Below are 17,797 nucleotides of genomic sequence, written 5' to 3'. Positions count from 1 at the left end.
TGATATTTTGAGGAGTTGACCTTGACCTTTGACCCCCTGACCTTTGACCCATGACCCCCAACTTCCCTAGATAATCACTGCCCATCGGTACATGCATATATACTAAGTTCCATGAAGATACCTTGAACCATTTGCGAGATATGGAGAAAAACATGAAATTTCAACCTTTTTTTCACAAAATAACCTGTGACCTTTGACCTTTGACCCCGTGACCCTAAAATCCAAACAAAGTATCATCCCCCAGGATATACCCTTATACCAAGTTTGATGGAAAACCACCTCACGGTTCTTGAGATATCGACAAAAACAAAACGGGACGGACGTACGGACGTACGGACGGACGACCCAAAAACATAATGCTTCCGGCCACTTCGTTGGCGGAGGCATAAAAAAAAAATCCCAAGAACAATCGAAATAATGTAAGGGATCATTTAGAAGCCCTCAGATAACTCGCCCCAGAACTTCGACTCTCATCGATGCATAGACCATGAACGTGATTGGATGGATCCTGACGTAACGCGCCCTCAATGGGTTAGGTAGTAACGAAGTCACGTGAGTATCTCTGTCATAATTGGCTGGGTACACCTGAGATATCAATTTCACACACAAACACACACACACACACACGAGAAAAGGGTAAAATCTGATGTAATTGAGAAAGCGTTTACATGTTTACTTTGAAGAAACACAATATCGTTAACCAAATTTTACAAAGTCAATACGATATTTATTCTCACTGCAGTTGTAAAATGGCAGGTATTATGATTCTCAGTGGAGAAGCGGCATCAATTTTTCGGTGTTCTGTAGTTTGAGAGCTGCTGTGGTATCGTAGTTAATCATCGTGCAGGTAATAGTGAGCATGATGGGAGTAAAAGTGATAAAAGGGCATCAATTATTGTGCAAGTCTGAACATTATTCTTACCTTGGGTCCATTGGACAGCGGGTCGATTGCAAAAATCCAGTCGATATCATTCAAGGACGTGGAGATATGAATGGATGTCACCCACCATTCTTGGTTTTTTCTGCCTTGAGTTATGACACCTGTGACCATGAACACTTCACCGAGGTCAATCTGAAATACAAATGTTTGCAAAAAATACAAACACAACAGAAATGCAACACAAGTACAATAATGTGAAAATAATTTGAAATTGGCCAAAAGTACATGCTACGTCTTATGCATTACCAGAGCATTTCCACGATGTCAAAAGAATTACTGTTTTTTTTCCTCCAATATCAAATTTGTTCACCGAGGAAACATTACTTTAAAGCCTGTATGAACGCAGTTTTACCCCCATTTGAATGATGTGATTGTTGACGGACATTGCGACATTACTTATTATGATCATAATAAGAATGATTATGAATGTTTAGGTTGGATATATTGCTACTGTACATTTAAATAAATGAAAAGGATGGACGTGTGGAGGTTAAGTAATTCGTGACTCTAGGTAAAGGATATTGGCTAAACGACAAATTGCTCTGCATCATGGGAAATCATGGGCATACGTACTCGAGGAGGATTCGGACCTACGACCTCCTAATCACTGGAGAGGTGTCTTACCCACTAGACCACCGAGCTTCCCCGACAGTCAGTGCTAGTTTTAATCTTTATAGCATGCTGCGAGTATACTGCGTAATCGTTCAAATTGATCAAATTCTTGATGTTATTGACAACTCTACGCAACAAAAAATAATGGCAGTTGGGTATTGTGCTATTATTGCTCAGAGGACACCGATGTTATCTCATTTTTTAAATTGATGAAACCGTTGAGGATCTTGCAAAGAAAAAATACAGAATGACATTGCTTGTGGATGTGTATTGTCTCAGAAGAATGAACTTCTTTTGTAATGAAACTACATACTTGTATTAATGATTGGAGAAAAAAAATAATTTAGAGGTCATTGTACATGTTGTAATTTCTCAAAATATTTTGCCAGAATGTTTTGCTCTGACTTATCAAGGGAAATTTACATAGAACACAAGTCAGAATGCCCCTATGCCTTTGAAAACTAATGTGCTGTTTTCCCCATAAATTCTAAATGATAAAATCAGGGATAGTAATAGGAGCTCTTATATATCCCTTTCAAATTAAATCTGGAAGATCGACGTCTTAGAAACAGGGCAAATACTGGAAATAGAGAATGAATGAATGAATAAGCGAGCATTTGGTATATGTTTATGCACATAAACACACACGCACATGCAAGAGCATTATGGCATAGATATCATATATATACATATATACTGTAAACAGATACGGGTATAATATGCGCTGTGATTGGTTAGATTGTATCATGTGATCGTGCAAAAAAAAAAGACCGTTGAAGAGGTGTGAAAAATTTACTTGAAATTTCAAGCTGTTTCAATTTTTCGAAAGATAAACTCTCTATTAGATCTACTGATTACAAAACATTTGTCTTTCACTTTATATACGTATTAATTATGAAGAAATATCATGACAAAAATAGCGGTTTCAGAGAGTTTAATAGTCAAAAATCGGGAAACGGCTTCCTAATTTATAACTAGAAATGTCGCTATGGCGACTGATGCCTCCGCCATATTGCACGATTCGCCCAATAGGTGTATAGTGCAATGTCTTCACAATGTGTGATGACAGTTTCACATAACTGGCAAAGCATTGAAATGACAGGTTTGTCAGAAATATCTTGAATGTTCACTTTCCTTGAACTAGGTTAAAAAATAGCTATAATTTGTCTAAGAGTGTAGGTACATGTATTTGGGGAATTGAGGATTTTTACTTGACTTCTGACTGACCCTTTTATAAGTTTATGCATTGAGTAATTTTCAAGGTTCTTTTTTGCATTTAAACCTGGCCTTGACCCATAACCTTTGACCTTTGACCTTCTGGCAGGAAATTTCCAAGAGAATCTCCATTAGGTAATACACATGTATATAAAGTTTGAAAAATAATAATGCAAGCATTGCATATATTAGTAAATGAGGGAAATAGTAACATTTTGACGAGTTGACCTTGACCTTTAACCCCTGACTATTGACCCATGACCCCTAAATTCCCTAGATAATCCCTGCCAGTCAGTACATGTGTATGCACCAAGTTCCATGAAGATACATTGAACCATTTGCGAGAAAAGTTAAATTGTAACATTTTCACCTGACCTTTGACCATTTGACCTTTGACCTTATGACATGAAACTCTCTCTGGAGAATCTTTATGCAGTAGTACATGTCTGCACTAAGTTTCAAGAAAATATCTTCGGGCATTGCATGGATATGGGAAAAATAGCAACATTTTTAGCATTTGACCTTGATCTTTTGACCTTTGACCTCTTGCCAATGTCACTAAAATCTACTCAACTAATTGCCCCATCATACATCATCCTTGGACCAAGTTTGGTGAAAGCGGCTTCATCCAGTTTTGAGTTATCACGTAAACAGACAATTTTCATGATTTGACCTTGATCTTTGACCTTTGACCTCTGTCCGATTTCACTCAAAAATTAATCAAGTAATTGTCCCACCATACGTCATCTTCGGACAAAGTTTGGTGAAATTTGCTTGATCCAGTCTTGAGTTATCGCGTAAACAGATACAATTTCATGATTTGACCTTGACCTTTGACCTTTGGCCGATTTCACCCAAAATCTAATCAAGTAATTGCCCCATCACACTTTATACTTGGACCAAGTTTGGTAAAGTTCCATTTTATAGTACTCAAGTTATCGCGTAAACGAAAGCGGACGGACGTACGGACGGACGCACAACCCGAAAACATAATGCCTCCGACACCACTTCGTGGCGGAGGCATATTGATATGCAGAGACGTCATAACTAGGAAACAACACAGGTGGCACACCTCGACCGAGCTAAATGTGTTTACTATAGTACACTATCCATGCGATTTCGCACATGAAATATGTTTATACGGGGAGGATTATATGTTGGCAAATCAGTACATTTTTAATGTGTGATAGTTTCCAATTTCTAAAAAGTGTAGGAAATTATAGTCTTCGAAGGGTACCAACATGCCAGCTTCATAATTATGTTAAACTAGGAACAACGAAAAAAATTTAGACGTGTTCTCACGGATTTTTTCCCAAAATGGCCATGCAACCCAACGATCGTGGCCGGGTTCGTTTCGTGCGGAATGCCAAGCATCTGCGTGTGGCAAAACCTTCTTCGGTATACTGATCGGAACACTTCAAAGATGAAGGTATTGATAAATTTGTAGCCATGAAGAGGAAATGAGTTTCCCTTGTTGATTTAAGTTGAAACTATTCTCATTTACAACAATCAATTGAAGCACCAACAATAGTATGTTCTACACAACGAACTCTTTCCAATGCTAAGCCCGGTTCTGCACTATAGGTTTTCCTATTCTATTTTCAAACTTTTTTCATTCAATTTCACAAATTTTTACTTCAATTTCGTCGCGGGATGTCGGGAATAGACGAATCTTACATCCAAATTCGTCTTTCGTCGTTCATTTTCAAACAAAGTCCATTCAATTTAGTCATTTGGCATACATTTTCGTCATTTACAATTCAAATTCGTCAGTCTCACTCGCTAGCACTCAAAAAAGCTGGATCGATTTCGTCTTTTGCCAATCATTTTCGTTAAATTTTCATTCATATTCGTCTCATATCTCTATCCAGTGTGATTTTCCAGTCATTCATGCATTTTTTTTTTCTGTAACCGTTCACATTTTACATTCAGGAGTTAACATACGCACAAGTGCCTCCTCCCCACACACACACAAGCAATCCGAGTACACACTGATACAAACAGACGTACCGTCTCGCAAACGAAAACACTGACAAACGATTTCTAGGCAAACATGATAAAGACAAAATGAAAGTGTAGAATTGTAGCCTGTTTAATGTCAAAGAATGGATAAGAAAATTATGTTTCTTGCTTTCCAGGGTACAAAAATTAAAGTTTGCTTCATGCATTATGATGCGAAAACCTGAACATTACGAGTTTAAGTTCAAAAGGTGACACTGACATACTGTCCTGGGTTATGTCTTTTGACTTTCGTTTATCCTTCAATCAATTTTGGTTTGCAGTCATGTTTTTCGTGTGTATTGTCTAAGCAAATGGTTAGGGAATAATGTGTGAAATAACGAGAGAAACTAAAAATATATCGGCTTAAAGTTGGTTCACCATCAAAATAATGAGTCGACAACCTCTGACTAATTTGAATGAAAAATTAATGAAATTGTGTGAACAAAAACGAATTTTATCTTCACATTCTGCGATCCGTCAGAGGGAGGGATGAATTTGAATGACAATTGACGATTCTGAATGCTATGTCTTCGAAAATGTTTGACGAAAAACGAATTACAATGGCAATTGACGAAATTGAAGTTAAGATTTGCGTTCCACGTGCTTCTCGGGACGAAATTGAAGAATAAATCTTTAAAATTGAATGACAAATGTGCGAAAATGGATGGAAAAACCTATATAATAGGCCGGTAGTAGTGAAGTGCTGGGGTACGCCCTGTTGCAGCTTCATGCTCAACTGCAGCTGAGCCTGATGAGGCCTACTCTTCAACAGGAACTAGACTAGGCAAGTTCCAGTTTCAGTGGAGAAAATATCTCAAAAGAAAAACAAAAAGCAAGGGTATGTAGGCACATAGAACATTGGTATCTGTATCATTTGTTTGGGTTTCTAATCTAACGTTGTAATAGTAAATGTAGGCCTAATAGGCTAATTGCCACCCCAGAGTAGAGACAAAATTTAATACTCTCGTATCAATTTTCCACTGTACTGTCTCTAACACTACTAGAAGTTTGGTCCACTACTTGTTACGCCGGTCAGTAAATTTTTCACCTAAAGCGACCTAAGAAGAGCATTTCAGCCTCACTGAATCAGCTCTAGTGGAAGATCTAGTCCTAATGTTTGGCTTACCAATTTTATGAATTAATCCGAATAGATACTTTTCTTGCAAAAGTTTCGTAGCTGCCATCCAAAGTCACAGTCATAGCACCATTCAATATTCAGCCACACCGCCACTGCGCCTACGGCACGGGACAGAAAAGTTCAAATCACGCACAGAGCAATGTTCAAATCAGCTGCTAGATGCAGCTGTAGCTATGTGTCGTGCCCTTATCCGGGGTGTGCGAACGCACAGGGGTCCCCAACACTACGTTGACAGCAGCACCTGAATTGAACTGTGCTGTTTTAATTTGGAAGGCAACTGGAAAAATTGTGCGAGAAAAACATTTTTTTTCTTCATTAATTCATAAGGTCGGTAAGCCAAACATCATTCAGGAATAGATAAGGCCAAGATCTTCCACTATGGAGCTGATTTAATTCAGTAAGGCTGAAATGCTCTTTTCAGGCGTTTCTAAATTCTAGTGAAAATTTACTGACCGCCGTGATATGTGGATCATACTGCAGAAAAACCAGTTGATATGTGCGGCGCTGTGTTTTAGAAGGCAGCTGTGAGATCTGTGCAAGAAAAAAATCGAAATAATTCATAAAATCGGTAAGCCAAACATTAATTAGGTAGGCTTTCAACTAGATCTATGAGGCTGAAATGCCCTTTTTAGGGCGTTTTGGCTAGTCATAGCTGTTCCGCATAGCAATATATTGTCATACGAGAAGATTGTCTCTAGCTAGCTAGGCCTAACTAGGGTTACTCGGGAATGACCATATTTAGCAGAGCTACCAAGTCTCACGCATTTAGGGGCCATCTCACGACTCACGCATGGCACCCATTTTTCTCACGCATCGGGCAAAGTCTGCAACTTGGGCCTATGTAATAATGAGCATAGCTCAAAAGATTAAAGTGATAGTTGCAAATGAAGGTATATTTCCCTTTTGTCTTTCAAAATAAGTAAAAAATAATCACTTAAGTATGCACCTGATCGCACCATTAAGAGCTAAAAATTGAAAAAGCTCCCTACCGTGGGCGGCCACAGGGAGGAAAAACCCCTCCCACACCCTCGCTCGTGCGCACATTAGCACGCCGAGATGCCGAGTAATGAAAATCTCACTCATAAATTTTTTTTGAACTTGGCATCCCTGATTTAGCGTTACTATCACCAGGCCTAACGGGTACTATCGTTAGACAAGAATTAAGTCCAACGAAAAGAGACAGATACGTATATTTACTAAGATGACAAATTAATTTTGTATTCTTACGAACAGTCGCAGTATAATTCACACCGTCGTCAGTAAAACGGGTCTAACGTTAGTGATAGTCCGTACAAATCGCTCTTTAGGCCTATAATAATTATGTTATCAGCAGGACCATGACGGGGACGGGTGCACGTCACGAGACCGACACCCACGAGTCATACAGCCCACAAGTTATACAGCTCACAAGTCATACAGCCCACGAGTCATACAGCTCACAAGTCATACAGCCCACCAGTTATACAGCCCACGAGTTCGACACTGAGTAAATGAAGTCCACGAGTTCGACATCAAGTAAAACAAGCCCAGGAGTTATACGGCTCACGAGACCGACACTACGCACAAAAGGCTCATGAGACTGACAGTAAGCAAACAAAGCCCACGAGACCGACACTACACTTAAAAGGTCCACGAGACCGACGCTACGCATACAATTCTCACGAGATTGACACTAAGCAAAGAAGGCCCACGAGATCGACAGGATGAACAGCGCCACCTAAAAACCAATAAATTGTATAGGGTTCCCTGAAAATAGCATAGAAAGATAATATGAGAGATGGAAAAGAAGAGTTGCCATCTCCGGCAGGGTGTTACCCCATCAGTTGCCCCCCCCCCCCCCGAAATGATCAGGATCTTTAATTGTGTTTGCATGGGTGTGTGTTTGTGAAAAGAGAAAATGAACAAAATACAGTAAAAGTGTGTAACAGATCTTTCCACAGTAAACCTGTGAGGGTGTTGATTTAGTATTGATTAAAAATAAAAAAATAACGTAATCGTCCATTAAGGTAGCGTTAGGGATTCGGAAAAAACCAGACGCATCCATGAAAACAGCTATTGTATTTCCCGAAAAAAAAATGTACTGTTTGGAGGAGAATAACACAAGCCACAAATTGAGGTGAATCCTTGCGATATAAAACGTTTTAATCAGTAGAATTAAATTATAGTTACAAAGAAAATTACAAATAGATCTTACTGCAAAACGTCCAAGCGGGAGGGTAGAATTTCTACAATAGAATAAGTAACTAGTGAATCGGGAAAGAGAAGAGGTAAAAATTATATCCTGTCCATCTTCTAGCTAAAATCTGGGAAAGCCTATTAAAGAATAGCACGATGGCATTATCAAAGCTCTAAAATTAATCCATACATCGTTCTTGTCCTCTTTTTAATTCATTTGTGTTTTTTTTTTTTTTGGGGGGGGGGATGAAGAATACTAATTCTTTTTTTTTGGTGGGGGGAGGCGGGGGCATGAAGAATACAATTCTACAGTGTGTCTCTAAAAAAAGTAAACCCAACTTCATCAGCAAATTTTCAGAAAACTGTAAAATATTTGCACATTATTTTTTCATGGTTAGATAGTCCAATAAATCCTCTATCCAATGATACCACGTAGGTTATGTAATTCTCATGCATGACTGAGCATGATTCAACTTAGTGAATGGGTGTGAAATCATCACTGTGGCAAGTTATTTCTTGCTATTGTCATGCATTCAGGGCTTATTTGAAGTTAATTTTTTGTTTAGGCCTATGATTACATAACAACTTTAGCAAAGGTTGTTCCTGACACATTCACACTTCACATGCTTTCCAAACATGGTACAGTTGACAAGAGCAGAGAGTATTCCTGGTAACTCGATACCAGGAAACAAGAAGTTTCATGGAAGTTCAAGAGGCTTTTCGGGTGCAATTCCCTGACAGGCAGCCTCCTACAAAAAGAGCCATCTGGTACAATGTGAGAAAGTATGCTGATCACGGAACTTGCCACAGTGATGATTTCACACCCATTCACTAAGTTGAATCATGCTCAGTCATGCATGAGAGTTACATAACCTACGTGGTATCATTGGACAGAGGACTTATTGGACTATCTAACCATGAAAAAATAATGTGTAAATATTTTATAGTTTTCTGAAAATTTGCCGTTGAAGTTGGGTTTACTTTTTTTTTAGAGACACACTGCATTTTTCTACTTGATAACAATGTCTCTCCCTGACACACTTGCCCCCCCCCCCGAAGTATGTAGAAACACATAATTGATGTCGTTCATAGTTATGTAGAGGGTCACCATCTTTCAATTGATAGCGTGACGAAATTACACCCGCCAGTATGTTATTTTCCGTTCATGGAACACCCTGTACAGGTGATTGACATGTAGATGGCGCTGTTTATCCTGTCGGTCTCGTGGACTTTCTTTGCTGAGTGTCGGTCTCGTGAGCCTTTTTAGCTTAGTGTCGGTTTCGTGGGCCTTTTTTGCCTACTGTCGGTCTCGTGGGCTTTCTTTGCTTAGTGTCGGTCTCATGAGCCTTTATTGCTTAGTGTCGGTCTCGTGGGCTATGTTTGCTTAGTGTCGGTCTCATGAGCCTTTTGTGCGTAGTGTCGAACTCATGGGCTGTATGACTCCTGAGCCGTATAACCAGTGGGCTGTATGACTCATGGACCTGTTATTGATGTCGGTCTCGTGGGATGCCCCCGTAAATTTGTAGCATATCCTTCATTGTGGAAGCGTTGATAACCGTACCACGTGTCTTTCATGTCGTTGCTCAATTTTCCTTCAAAACAACTCGTTCTTTCGAGGGATGCGATGTACGTTGCATGCAAAATATGAAAAGTTAGCTGTCTATAATTATGCGAGAATGAGGACTGAAAAACAAATCGTCAGTTGAATGAAGTTGTCGGAGAAGAAATGCAGTTTCTAGATAGTACAAGATTACAAACAGACAGACAGACACCCACACATCCACACCCACACATTTCTCATGCAATAACCAACTTTTAATTTTAGCCTTATACGATTGTTGGACAATGAATTTTAGCGCCCGCCGTTCTCGTTCGGTATATTATACCCCTTTCAGTAACCCTCATGGCTCGGGCCAGGAGCAGACCAGTGGCCCGTTGCATAAAACTTACCTTTGAATTTCAATGGTAACTACCGTCAAAATTAGGCGTCACAGCCAATCAGCATTAAGGATTATAAAATTTACCGCTAATTTGAAGACTTACCGCTAGAAAGGAGCGGTAAGTCCAGCGGTAAGGGTTTTATGCAACAGGGCCCAGGAGCGGACCAAGGCGAAAATTTTGAGTTTATGAATGGGTGGGGCCAAAGTGGCCCGCGCCAGGTGCCGACTATTTTGGCGCTGCTGCAGCTAGCACCAGGCGCGGACCAGGCGAAGTGTTTATGAACGATAGCAGCGCCAGGCGCGAGCCAAAATTCCTTTCACGGTCAAAGTTCACAACTTAATTACACTGCTCAGCTCATAAAGCGTACATAATATCGCGCGAAAATGCACTTCCGCTCTGTCCATGAGGTGTTCTGTTACCATGGCAGTTATCCCTTACTTGACCGAGTTTATGAATAATTGGTCATCGTAAAAGTAGCGTGGCTCTGCTATAGTTACTGAACGCAATTTTTTACTACTTGGCGCGGGCTAAATCTATAGCTCGGACCAGGAGCGGGCCAAAAAGTCATGAGTTACTGAAAGCGGTATTAGACAGCTAACTTCAGTTTTAGATTGTGTAGGCAGCGTACGCCGCGATCTGTCGCGAAGGTCGAATTTGTATTGAGCGGCGCTTCCCCTCAAACGATTTCGTGTAAATTCGCGTGAGTAATATTATAAATAAGGTATTATAGTATGAATTATATCCTGTGATCTCAGTGTAATTTTGTTCTACGCCATTTGACATGTAGGGGTATACATGGATATACGAAAGTAGGCCCTACATAATCGCCCGTTTGTCCAGCTGTTCCATCTCGTCGGCCTCAACCCCCGGCTTAGCCGGGCTGCGACACCACCGCCTACTTCTGCCGTGAGCTTTCGCATCCAATAACTCCTCCAAATCCCCATTATATTTGCCGCTGTCATCACTCCTGGTTCCAAGATCACTCTTGTCTTTATCCTCATCGACTTCAAAGCTGTGGTTGAGATCGTCTTAGGCCATTTTGGGTCAATAAAAGTATCAGATTGCTTGAATTTCATTCACCGTGACTGAAAATGCACGCACTCGTATGCAAACAGCCGACGCGTTTACGCCAGTGGTATGCGTCCTTCAACACATGACATCATTAAGTAAGTGGCTGAATTCTAGACGAATTCGGAGGCCATGAGTGAGGGGAAATCAACCCATTTTGCGGATTTTCTTGAACAATTTTTGTTTAATGTTAGACTAAAAAAAAAATCGCATTCAGTATAACTTTTTGTCTTGATTTATAACAAAATTGGCCTGGTAAAAAGTCAATGAATAGGCATTTTAAGCAATTAATGCTTACTTTCATCCACCTGTCTTGATCATCGTCGCGTGGTTGCCATGATGCGCTGTTACCGCCCGAACTTGGCTGTTTGTCTAGTCTGCCATACCGCGCCCGATGAAGGACATGATGAGCAGACGAAGACGACATGCTAGAATCGGGAATCCGACCATCTCCGACACCAAGAGGGAGTCCCCGATCGAGTGGACAGAGCTCGCAGTGGTGATCGATATCGGCTAAAATTAGAAATCATTGTGACAAGACTATCAGTGTTCATTTATAAGGCAACATGGTTCTAATGCTGGCACTATCTGAAGTTAGCGAAAGGCTTATACAAATTGAACATTCGCGTTATATCAAAATGCGTACACATACATTGATATCACAAACAGCGTGACACACAGAGACTCACTTTTCAAAACATACCTGCATGCCATATGATTTGGATGCATGTTAGCTAACGTTTGCTCCAGAGAATATAAAATGCGGTGCAAATACAGTGTGCTGTATTTCTAATAGATTCTGTCTTCAAAAAGGCAATTAGCCTCGAGAAATTGTTTGCAAGTTCAGATATTGTGTATGATGTGTGCGTGCGTGTGAGTGTGTGTGTGCGTGTGTGTGTGTGTGTGTGTGTGTGTGATTGAGTGTAAATGTGTGTGTGTGTGTGTGTGTGTGTGTTATTGTCTGAGTGTGAGGGTTTGTGCCGGCAGTCTCTTCTGTTTGCCCAAATATTTTTTATACGTGTACTTTGGAGACTACAATATGGGATGCCCTAGTTAAATGAACCATGTCTTGTACCTCCCATATTTGTAATACAGTCGTGTCAAAAATGGAGATAAGTATGTCAGTGTGTGTGTGTGTATGTGTGTCCGTGCCTTCTCCGTTCATTAACTGGGCTGGTTTCCCTGTTAGCCTACATGCAAAACACAAATCATACACACAGACTGTGAAATTCAATGATGCGGTGCTGTCACAATCAATATACACAGTATGTGTACATGTCTTTGTCCGTAAAAACAACAACAACAACAACAACAACAACAACAACAACCCCCAAACAAAAATAAACACCCCAAAAAGAACGTGTCACAAGAAATACAAGTTGTATACCAGGTCCATGATCCTATTCTGGACACATGACAAGTAATGGCACACTTCAAGTATTATATCAGTGAACGAGTTACTATGATATTATTATATCCATTATAAGATATGTACAACAATATTTGATGATTGACAATACTGTACTATCAGACAACAATCTATTTGATAATCGTACATTTCCTCAGTTTACATATTTCATTTTTAAGTGTTTGAATTGTCATTTTTTTTAAGATAATGAAGATTTTAAGCGTCAATAATGATTAAAAAAAGCTTTATATCTATCCATGATACATAATTATTACATTACAGTGTCTCACATATTTACAAATTACAATTGCGTGTTTGGTACTGGTTTGATGGAATGTCATTAGTCTTTGGTTTGATTAATTTTTCAATTGGCCTTTCTTACACTGTCTAATATCATACGATATATTCAGAATATATAAACAAAACATATGGTCAAGGCTCGATATCAGCGGGGACCCGGCATTCCAGGATAACAGAAATATATTTAGGGCACATTTTAAGAAATTATACGGATTGGTGGCCCGACGGGTTGACGCGGAATTTGTTAATGTGTACCTCGATTTTGTGTATTTGTGTCATTTCGAATATGCTCAGTGTTTAATGACTGCACGTATTTTTGCTAGGGTTATTTTACGGCCGAATTTAGTCAGACTGATTTCCTTTTCTCACTGCTAAAATTTCTCTACCCAATAGTAGAGTTTGTTTGGTCACGTATCGTTGTTCTTTGTTTTCGGACCATTAAAAATAGAAACTTAGTGATATTTGTGGCCCGATAGTAGGTTTACATGTCTTAAAAGCAAATATATTTACCGATAGTATCTTGCAAAGGTCCATACCCGATCAGCTCCAGTCTGAGACACATGTGACCATTGTAGGTATTTGGATGGAGTCGAATGGAGATTGCTGTTATGGTTCTCCTGAAGTAGTGCCTTACCTCACTCGTCATATCATAATTAGCCGGGAAAACCTTTGAGGGCAAGAACATTATGCAAACGATTGTTTTAAAAAAAAATCCAAACGCAATGTTCAAACTATCACAAAAATGCCTCTTAGAAATTATACGTAAAACTATGCTGTTCACACGAACGTAAATAGTAGATACTTTCAGAATCATTATTACCAAATCTAAGAATTAAGTCACTTCCATTACATTTTAGTATGGTATAATTGGAAATACTTGATTTCCCCCCCCAATCGTTACCATGGCAACGAAAGAAGATGTCAAATTCCTAAAGGGCTCAATATACGTCAGTCATGTCAGTCTATACATATGTGCCGAATTTGGTGCTGTAAGACAAATTTGACCGTTTTTTTTTTTTTTTTACTATGCTGCTGGAATATTGGCGATGTTCCAATGGGGAAGTGAAAATCAGCTTGACCAATAATGACTGTTATTGTAGCTAGGAAAATTCATGGCCGGCGCCACGTTTTCAAAGGGGGGGGGGGGGGCACTTCAGACTTCTGGTGCCACTCTCGCTTTCATCAGCTAACAAGCAAAAAAGAAAAAAAAAAAAAAACAACCCTTACCATACTTCTAGGTTTCTACCTATTTCTTTCTAGTGCAACTTTATACGCACTTCCAGGGAAAAAAAAATATGGGGGGGGGGGGGGAACCAGAGTGGTGACGTCTAATGTACTCCTTTGCATGGTGCAAAAAAAGTGTCCCCCCTCCCCACAAATGGGATTTGGATGAAATAGCAATATCGTGGCTTCTGTCACCACTCACATCATACTCCATTTATTTCGTCACGGCTGGTGACAACTTCCCACCTCCATGATAATATACTTGCACACAGTGAAGACTACGCGCAAGTGAGTGGCAACATAAGAAAAAAGCACGCAGTAACTCAAATATATAAAGCCGTTCATAATTTATTACCGCAGAGTTTATGTTCACGTATTACATTAAGAGAATATTATTATAATGTACGCAATAATAATAGAATTGTATTTTTACCCATACCAAGAACGAATTGTTTAAAGCGAAGTCCGTTTTATTATGCATCTAAATTATTTAACAGTTTACCTCAAAATATTCGAAATATTGATAGTTTAAGCTTTTTTACACAAGCAATTCAGAAAGTAAATTTCCAGATATTATGTTATTTTTTTTTTTGCCATTCAATTGTTACAAATCTTTGTGATATTTATTTTTTTTTGATGACGCATATCATTTTCGTCACAGTTTGATTTTGTTGTCATCGAAATGCCTTCTCCATGTGTAAGCCATTTTATATTTGTATCTATATTTGTTCCAATTCTAGTTTTATTCACTCTATGCTATCTATGTTGTGTGTTTTGTCATTTTTTCTTTCAAATTATTATTGTGCCTGTTCCTTTGTTTTTGATTCAGTTTTGTAAATCCTTATGCACGGCCTTGCTGAAAAGCAGCTTCAAAGCTGATAGCAGGCTTTTTACCGTGTTGAAATAAATAAATCAAATCAATCAAAAATCAAATCAAACATAAACCACGATTTAGCCATTGAAATTCATCCATGCTCATGAACTTTTTTTTTTAAACTCAAAATAATTTTTTTTTTCGTGATATATTCTGCGGCCTTTGATCGATGCACATTAATCCTCAGATTATGTACACTGTCTATGTACGCTTTGGTTTCAGAGACATCAAACTCACCTTAACGCTACCTGTGAAAGGATCCATATATTCTGTCCAAACCAAGTTGTCTACGCTGGACGATATTTTATACGACGTCACATAGCGGTCATTAGCAGCAGCTGTAACTCGTCCCTGCGTGACGATACCTGACACCAGATAGTTCGACTTGAACTGCACCTGCAGCCACTGATCTGTGTTTAACTCGCTGGTACACCACTCTTGAGGTCCGTTGAGACGAGCGTATTGGGGTTCATGCCTAACACTGGGGTCGGAGTAATAGGATGAAGCGGTGATGCTGGAGTCTGGAATGGCGCCACTTTCGAGACCAAGAGGACTACCAGGAGACATGCTGGGACTCGCTGAGGGAATATGTTACAGGATCAAATTGTGACATTGCGTACCGTCATTCCACTTCATCATATAGGACCGATATATACATATTTTCAAATTCAATTTTGTAATGTGTTTTCATATTCTTTCACAAATAGAACAGGGAAAAAATAAATACACAATTGAACAAGACATGAATTAGATGAAACTAGTTGTACAATACTTTGTCTCGATATAAACATAAAGTCTGTATACATTAGAGTTGGGCTCTGGTCATTATGCGACGAATAACGATGGGGCCTGTCTAGAAAGAGCAAGCTTGTATAGTTACAGGTCCCGTGATAAATCACATTAGGGGAATTATGAAATATATATACAATGTATTATAATGAAAAATACAATCTGACAAGATGGCTAGTCATACTGCTAGTCGTCAACATTCAGCTATACTAAGCTTGACTCTCATGGGGTCCGAGTATATACAACTGGACCCCATGGGAGACAAGCTATTCTACTTAAATATCATATAAATAGCTATATCTATATATCTGATAGATCGATAGATATGGTTCGTATATAACATAAAACATGTACGTTCGTAGGTATGTCTGTCTGGATATGAGGGCACGAGTATGTAGTCTTTATTTATGTATGATACTGTACTATGTAGTCTTTTTTTTTCATAACTACGTATACACAAAGGCACATGCACTTTTACATGTAGGCCTACGTACAATGAATACGGTTAAGTGTTTCGCCCAGAGTACATAGGCTACAACTGGACCCCATGGGAGACCAGCTAGTACTGACTGTGGGCGATCAGCCACCTTGTCAGATGGAACATAAGAACAAACAGACAGGCACACAGATGCTAGCCTATACTCCATGTGGTGAAACGTCTCACCTGAACAACACACGATACCTATGGTAGCGTCTACGTCATAGTTCGTCTCTTCGCCAATCCAACAGTCAGTGATATTTGTTGCGTTCGTTGGGCAACTGACCGCACCCACTTTGGCGTACGCATCCTGTGACGATTCGCCGTAGAGGTTCCCATTAACTGTTGCGTAAGATCCCCTGAATCCGAGGTACTGGCAGACCAGACGAGATGCATTTGCCGTCCACCCATTTTGGTGTATAAATCTAAATTTGTCTGGGCTGTAGCGAGGGGCTAAGGCCATTCTCCCTTCAGCGCTCTTTCCTCCAATGATTCTGACAGTTTCGACGAAAGTAGCTGAGAAAAACGATCATGAAACCCAAGAAAATCCTTCAAATGAAAATATAATTTCTACACAGACATTTAAACAAAAGCAACATCTCCACCCATGTATCTATCAGGTTATACGAATGGAAACGAATACATGATTGCAGTTAAACTAATGGAGCGTAGAATACATACCCATCTCTTTTCAATCAAACTTGAGTTTAATTGGAAAAGAAAAACATATTGGTGAAATTAGTCTATCAGGATGATAGAATCTACCTCATCGAATAATCTTTCGAGACCGAAAAGGCGACAAGAACATGAAGAAGACATCTCATAAAAACAAAGACATCAAGTATTCTGCAGAAATTCTGTTTCCCACCTATTTCACATCGTGGACCTCGCAAACCATCGCGACACGTGCAGTTGAAACCCTCGTCCGTCTCAGTACACTGGGACTGGTGAAGACACGGGTCAGACAGACAGGCTGTTTCAACGAGAGATATGCGAGAGTATGGTGGATAAATTTGATTTGATTTGATTTGATTTATTGATTCCTGTATTATCATTGTACATGGACATACATGTAAATGTTTATATTCATACATTGTTGGAGCCATACATAAACATCAGTTGTTCACAAAATATTTTTTTTTTCTTCTTTGCCTTTACACAATGAACAGCAAAAACGTATCAGCAATACAACCGTACAATGAATAATACATTAGGGCTACAGTTTAGCGTTCATGGCTTGATTTACGTGCAGCCCTCGTATATAATACACATAGGAAAAAATGGGAAGGAGAGTGACTTGCGTAGAGATAGGATAGTAGAAAGGAGAAAGGGAAAAGGAGAGGTCTGTCTGCTTTCACTAAATGCTTACACAAAATCATTTCACCTGGATCACTGATCAGTAATCCTATAAAGGCATGACAAAATATTTTCACCGGTCGAGGTACAGGTGAACAGTTACAGTTCATGGTTGGTTACATGATTACATAGTAGATGAAATGCGGCGATATTTATATGAAGGAATTTCGGGTATTTTATACTAACAATGACAACGAAATTACTGATATCGGGAGAGTAACATTATTTCCATAGCTTTCCTAAAAGAATACATGGAATAAATATGTAAACATATGCCT

At 39.3% G+C, this 17,797-nt stretch overlaps 1 protein-coding gene across 1 annotated transcript; it reads right to left on the bottom strand.

The window, feature by feature from the left end:
- Nucleotides 1-441: 441 nt before the first annotated feature.
- On the bottom strand, nucleotides 442-16,626 carry LOC139742772 (lactadherin-like). Its single transcript, XM_071653290.1, has 6 exons — nucleotides 16,350-16,626; nucleotides 15,134-15,474; nucleotides 11,477-11,603; nucleotides 10,851-11,050; nucleotides 923-1,072; nucleotides 442-585 (listed from the first exon to the last, which is right to left on the bottom strand). The coding sequence occupies exons 1-6, from the start codon at nucleotides 16,624-16,626 to the stop codon at nucleotides 442-444; spliced, it is 1,239 nt and encodes a 412-aa protein (XP_071509391.1).
- Between the last annotated feature and the right edge of the window lie 1,171 nt (nucleotides 16,627-17,797).

Source organism: Diadema antillarum, unplaced genomic scaffold, assembly GCF_040938485.1.
Source record: "Diadema antillarum isolate AM-2024a unplaced genomic scaffold, OU_Dant_1.0 seq00001019_RagTag, whole genome shotgun sequence".
Taxonomy (NCBI): domain Eukaryota; kingdom Metazoa; phylum Echinodermata; class Echinoidea; order Diadematoida; family Diadematidae; genus Diadema; species Diadema antillarum.
This window is presented reverse-complemented; position numbering and strand designations above follow the sequence as displayed.